We start from the raw sequence: 6971 nt of genomic DNA on the forward strand, positions 1-6971 counted from the left end.
AAAAATAAAATAGAGTATTAAAAATAATAGGAGTCTACACTCAAAATCTGTTTAAAGTTTGAAAATTACAATTTAAATACAAATTATGTTTATAAAATACGTACTACATAAAATAAAGTTCCTAAAATTTCTAGGGAATCACTACCCTATGGAATATTATCATAATTTTTGTGTTTTATTATGATCATTGGAAAACAATTAGGTTAATATTTCTATTTAGCTATTTATGTTTTTACTTGAATCAAACTTAATAAATATTATATAGATAATTTTATTTGTGTATTTGATTAACAAGTAGTAACACTAGTCGATATTTATGATAATATTTTTTAAATTATAATTTAATTTAAAAAATTATAAAAAAATATACTTTTAAGAAAAGAGGGTTGACCCGACAAAGCCCGTAGTCCGCGCACTTGTGAGCTGGGCCGACCATTTTCTGGCCCATATTAAAAATGGGCTAGCCCGACCTAGCCCGTCAAATTGTAAAGCCTGTATGAGTTAACTCGAATGGGATAGACCAGCCCATATTGACAGCTCTAATGATATGTATGCCAAAATCCAAATTAAGTGACAACAAATCTTATATATAAAATATTAAAAAGATACCAAAAAAGAGATTTTTTTTCCTGTTTTTAGAGAAATAATATAAGTAAGTAGAACCCACAATGTATTGGAAAAAGTTAAAAACATAATCTATGCCAATCTATTTTGCGAACTAAATAATTAATGATTACGAAATCAAAGATAAATACGAAGTTATCAAAATTTAGGGAAAAACATGAAGAACTAATTTTTTTTTTGTCTCCGCCCGATGTTCGAAGCTAATATTGGAGTTTCAACAAAATCTGAATTGCACTTTATTGGTCCATCCAGGAGTGACGCTTCCAATAGAATTTTCTCCATATCTAGGACTCAAATCCGAAGCAATCACTCACTACACCACAACCCATGTTGATAATACAAACAAATAATTAGTCATCCTTCTTTTAAGGAGGTCCGAACATAAAAATCTATCGAGATTGTTGTTTGATTCTCCTTTCATGTGTAGAAACTTTTTCCAAAAGATTAACAGGAAGTGTACAATAGGAATATTTTATATATTTATCATGTGTTCATATACTCAATAAAAAAATAGATAATTTGAATATCTAAACACAACATATTTAACAATTTAAATGGTTATCGATATATTCGCCTTTAAAAAATGTGGAATCATAAAATATCAGCATATCAAAGCGGGGCAAACATGCAACGGTAGTGTTTTACTTTAGTTCGAATAAATTAAATGGAAGCTCCGTTAAAGTTCTTCCATGTTGAATTGATTATAATTTTATAATCATTATAATAGTCAGCTAATTATAGTTATTTGTTGATGTGATTTTTATAAAGTATAGTAAGAGGTTAATACAACATTAGTTTATAATTTAAAGCAGATAAAGAAAAACTTGTCTTTCTTATCTACAAGCTATCAATTCCGCCCTCCAAAATAGGCTACAAAAGAATCATTTTTTCGGATGAGGAGAGCTAAGCAATTAAAAAATAAATCAAATCAAATGATTATTCTAAAATGACTATTTGTTCTTGTTCGGTTGGAAGGTTGTGTTGCAAACTAAGTCCATAAATAAATAAATAAAAGCTATATAATTAGACATACTTCACTATCATATATATATTACATATACTTTTAAAATATTACATATCTTACCAGAGGTTCTTACATATTTTACATTTAGATACATGTATTTTTGCTACCAGATACACAAAAAAAGGGAGAGAGACGAGCGAGATTCATATATATCCCATGTACATGTGAATCACACTAGATACACTGTATGTATCTTGAATGATGTGCATGTCTCTAGGATACATGTGAATTCCTTAGATACAATGTATCTAGAACAAATTACACCTAAATTTGACTCAATGTATCTGAGATACATATATCTGAACGTATCTGAAAACATCAAAATCTGATAAAATACGTAATATTGCAAACTAAAATATATCTAATTAATTAGCTCCTAAACTAATGAAATTTACGTAAATTCCCTAAAAAAAAAATTGTGATATATCACTCAGCTTAACATACGTGTTCTTAAGAATTGCTTTTATTTATTTTATAGTCAATCGATCGAACTTTGAATTTGGCATTTAAAGTGTAGTTGATGTCATTATTGCAATCAAATGAAAATCATGTGGCACTATTCAATTTCATTTTCTGGATTTAACATTACAGTGAAATCTTAAATACATTCACATTTTTTATATACCAATCATTCTTTATATCACAATATTTTATTATAATAATTATATTTTTTTTTGGAGTCAATCTATTTTGTTATGTTATAGTTTAGAGTGTTATTTTATTAGTAAAAATTAGGCAAATCACATAGTATAAGAAAGAAATTACTTCCTATCCCTACTCTTTCATTAATTACCAAAAATCCCTTTTTTAGTGTCTTTCGGATACATAATATAGCAGTGCGGATACTTTAATTAATAAAGGGCGGATACTTAAATTATTAAGTTGTTGGCACGGATACTTTAATTAATAACGGGTGGATACTTAAATTAACAACGGATGGATACTTAAATTAACGAGAGGATGCATAATATAGCAGCGCGGATACTTTAATTAATAACGGGCGGATACTTAAACTAATAAAGTATCCGGTTAAGTTGAATTGGGGGAAAATAAGGGATTTTTGTATTTTAGTAAAAGAGTAGAGAAATATTGAGAATAGGTAAAGTAATATTGTGTACTTAAGTAATTTGTCCATTTTAATTATAATAATACTAAAATATAATTGAAATTTGAACTCAACTAAAGTTCTTAACATCTCCAATGGTACACATGATAGCCCAATTTTTCAGCCCACCATACGTTTCTCTTCCTGACGTAGCAGCAAGCCAGCGACGTTTGAGATGATTTTTAATTTTTATCCTCAAATTTTGTGGTTTTTGAATCCTGCTCTTCAACCTCACAAATTAAAAAAATAAGTGGTCGAAAATATCTTGACAACGAAATGACAAATACTTCCATTCAGTAGAAGTTTATATTTTTGTACGGTAATTTAACACAAATTATGCTACTTAATTTCTACAAAATTTCGTTCAATAGAGACAAAAGTTTAAGTCAAAATCCACAAGTTATGTCGCAATTTCGAGTGAGATAAAATCTTACTAAAATTTTGTTGAGTGAATTAGATACTACAAAATTTATGCCTGGTAACTTAATTCTTGCTTCTCTAAACTCATGCCAAATGAAATTAGGTCATAAATATGAATACTTTGTGCACAATTTTTTTAATTATGAGCAACATGAATAAAAATTGAAATTCATTGGCAAAAAAATAATCAACCACCCCAAAAAGGGAAATCCACGCAAAAATTTCAAAAATAAAATCACTAGACTAGCTGTATAATAGATTGTAATCATCGTCGGTATATACTCAATATATAATTAATAGATATTGACCTAAATTTATAAAATTAAAGTTTAATATACTTTTTGTTGTGGGTATTGTTAAGAATTCCTGTAGATAGAATATAATCACTAAAAAGAGTAAGAAAATAAACGATATTATGAGTAATATTAACTAGAAAATATAATCATCAAAGTATATAAAGAGGAGAGTATGGATATTTCACCAGTCACGAGTATACTCACATTTATACTTATAAAATTTAGGGAAAAGGGTTCGAAATATATTCGAACTTTGATTGAAATTGCGGTAACAATTCCAAACTTTTGGGAGGACCTATTACCCTCATGCACTATTTAATAGTGTATTTTAAAGGTATATATGTGCCCACGTGGACAAGTTACTATTTATAATGATGCAATATTTATGATGTCCACGTGGGCACATATATACCTTTAAAATACACTATTAAATAGTGCAGGGGGTAAAGGGTCCTGCCCAAAGTTTGGAATTGTTACAACAGTTTCGGTCAAGGTTCAAATATATTTAAGACCTTTTCCCCTAAAATTTACCATAATTTATATCGACAATTATAAATAGTTGTCATAATATGACATTAATCATTAAGTTATGCCTAAGTGGTGACATGACATTCTAAATGAATTTTTTGGGCTTACATTTGTGAAGTTTAGTACTTTTGCATATCAATGTATCTCAAACATGTATATATGTGTATATCAGTAAAATTACATGTAGATTTGTAGTGATATACATATAATGTACAGGTGGTATATGTTATTGTATTGTCATAAAATACGCTGGAAAGGAATCTCCTCATTACCTTCCTTTCCTCATATTTGTGTATATCATAAGTGTATATTATATATATTCATAAAATGTGTGTGACATACAATAAAATATATGATATACATCATCTTATTTGGAAAAATATGCCAAAACTGGTGTTCTCCAATGGCCTTTGTTGAGTTCTTACACATTTATTATTTCTTTGATTTTCAATATATTAAATAGTCCACAAGCTTCATTACATAGCTTGTTACTGATCTTCTGAAATTTGTACATGCTGCTCAATCAACATCGCAAAAATGTTGTGAGTTTAGTTGACGGTACGCAACCATAGATTTTGCAAAATACAGAAGATTAGACCGTTTGTGGCAAAACACAAGCATCAACGATCCTCAACTTTTTCTTAATGTGCATCTTCTTGCCTCCAACAGTCTGTGTGGACTATATTAGGAGTATTATTTAAAAATAATTAAGCTTTAAATAGAAGGGTATAAATGACCATCCTATACCATTTCTAAATTAAAAAACAATAGCTGGTTTTGGTCCTTATACAAAAGACAATAGGTGATAGAATATTTTCAAAAGATGCGAGTGCAACAAGAAAATTAAAAATATGATTAATCTTTTGGTCTCATATATATAGTTTAAATAAAATAGCCTCATAAATAAATATATTTCCATAACTAAAGTAGAGCTCATGCCTCTTTAGGATAATGAGACATGCTGTTGGGGTTCTACTATTATAACAAAGGTATTTTTTTCGATTGAAGCACCATATATACTATTTTTTAAAAAAATGCAAAGTGTTAAGATATTTTTAATGATATTCGGGCTTCTATCCAGCAGAGTCTTCCATAGCTGACCGACCGATGAAAGGATAGCCGGACCCGTTGAAAGCCGGCAGGATGGCTCTTATATAGTTGTTATAGTAGTTGAACTTTGATATTGTGTCTTCGCATAGAGTGAATTCTTTCTGCAACTAATTTAAAACTGAATATTGTAGTAAATCAAATACTTAGATTATTCTACAACTAAAAAAAAACTTGATATTAGTACATATTTCTTCCTGTTCCTCAACTTTCATGTGACATTAGTAGGGGACAAACTGACAAATAATACATTTGTGGCATGGGATGAAATTAAAGTTTTTCTTAGATTCCTAGCATTTTTAGCCCTTGTCTTGTTTACATAATAGCACCATGACAAAAAAACTATAAAATAAAAAAGCAAATCTTATATTGTCACTTCTCATCTAATGGACCACTTTGAGAATGAAATTTCATCTCTATTTTGGCCCTTTCTAGCTAGCTACTTTAATATAAACCTACCATTATTATATATTTAAAAGACCACTTGCAAGTAAAAATATAAAACTTAGCTACTTTTTTTATTATTATTATAAGCTACTCAGGTCCATATGGGGTGGTGGGGACTATGACCCAAGATGTTGCATAGACTGAGTTATGACCTTTCCATGTTAATACAAGCATGTCATGTTCCTCTTTTTTCATGCCCCATCCACTTGCATGCTCATCTAACAATGACTTCACTTCCTTAATTGTTTCTTCACTAAAAGGTACACTCATGTAACCACTATTTTCCATCCTTTGTGAGAACTTGTTGCAACTCTCTAATCTCTCTATCCTTTGGTTCCCTTCAAATCCAATAATGTTTTCAATTTTGTGGCCAATATCACCTTCATAATCTAGCCTTTGTTTACTATCCTTAGGCAAGAATGTCTCTAATGCATCAAAGGGTATCCATAGATAGTTGAAACAAGTGGCTATTCTTGATGTTAAAGTAGTTGAGTTTCCCAAATCACAATCCTCATCAACAATAGTCACAATACAAGGGTTTAAATCCTTAACCCTATCAAGAAATATGTCGCGAGACGAAATTGCACCCTTAATTTGTTCATCATCATGCAAGTACCTTAACCAATTTTGGCAATTCACAACCAAAGCTTCATCATCTCTAATTTGAAGAGTTGAAGGATTCAATTGGCTCAAGAACATGTCATAGTTCAAGTCTTCAATCACATGGAATTCAAAAGGAACATCTCTAAATTTCGCGAAATTTGCCAAACGTTGGCCAACTTCTTCACTTGACACATTGAGCAATGGAGGAACTTGTGGTCTCCATGAAGGCACTGATATTCGGAGTGAAGGAGGACCCTCAGGCCTCTTAGCAATTGCATCAATGAGAGTTGGCCATTGCATACAATGAGTGATACTAAAATCTAATATGTGAACTTTTGTTTGCCCTTCAATTGCCTTATAAATAACACTATTTGATGCACAAAATCCAAATCTATGCCATGGGATGAGATCCACATACCCTGCTAGCTCAGTCACACTCATTAATCTCCTTTCAAGATTACTACCTCCATGAAGATTTGTGGCATTAGGACAAACCCTAGAAGCCCTTGAAATTAATGCCCTAAGGAACCATGATGTGAGTCTTTGATTTGGATCTCCATTAGAAGAAGCCAAATTGTTGAGCACCCACATGACTTGTTGAGCCAAAGTAACATCATTGTTCTCTAAGGCACTTGCACAATGAAGCAATAGTTTTTCCAAACATGCTCCATCAAGGCTCCCAATGCATCCTTGTAGTGCTCCTGCTAGAGAACTTTGAGAGTTGTTGAAAAAACTAGGGTTTTGGAGGGGAATGGTTGTGAAGTTCATTGAAACTTGACTCTACTATAATGCTAAACACAATAAAATGGAAGCAAGG

General features: G+C 30.7%; 1 protein-coding gene across 1 annotated transcript; it reads right to left on the reverse strand.

Moving 5' to 3' along the window:
• Positions 1-5628: 5628 nt before the first annotated feature.
• Positions 5629-6971, reverse strand: LOC125876697 (scarecrow-like protein 32). Its single transcript, XM_049557925.1, has one exon. The coding sequence runs from the start codon at positions 6920-6922 to the stop codon at positions 5639-5641; it is 1284 nt and encodes a 427-aa protein (XP_049413882.1). The 5' UTR covers positions 6923-6971; the 3' UTR covers positions 5629-5638.

Source organism: Solanum stenotomum, chromosome 9 (genome assembly GCF_019186545.1).
Source record: "Solanum stenotomum isolate F172 chromosome 9, ASM1918654v1, whole genome shotgun sequence".
NCBI lineage: Eukaryota > Viridiplantae > Streptophyta > Magnoliopsida > Solanales > Solanaceae > Solanum > Solanum stenotomum.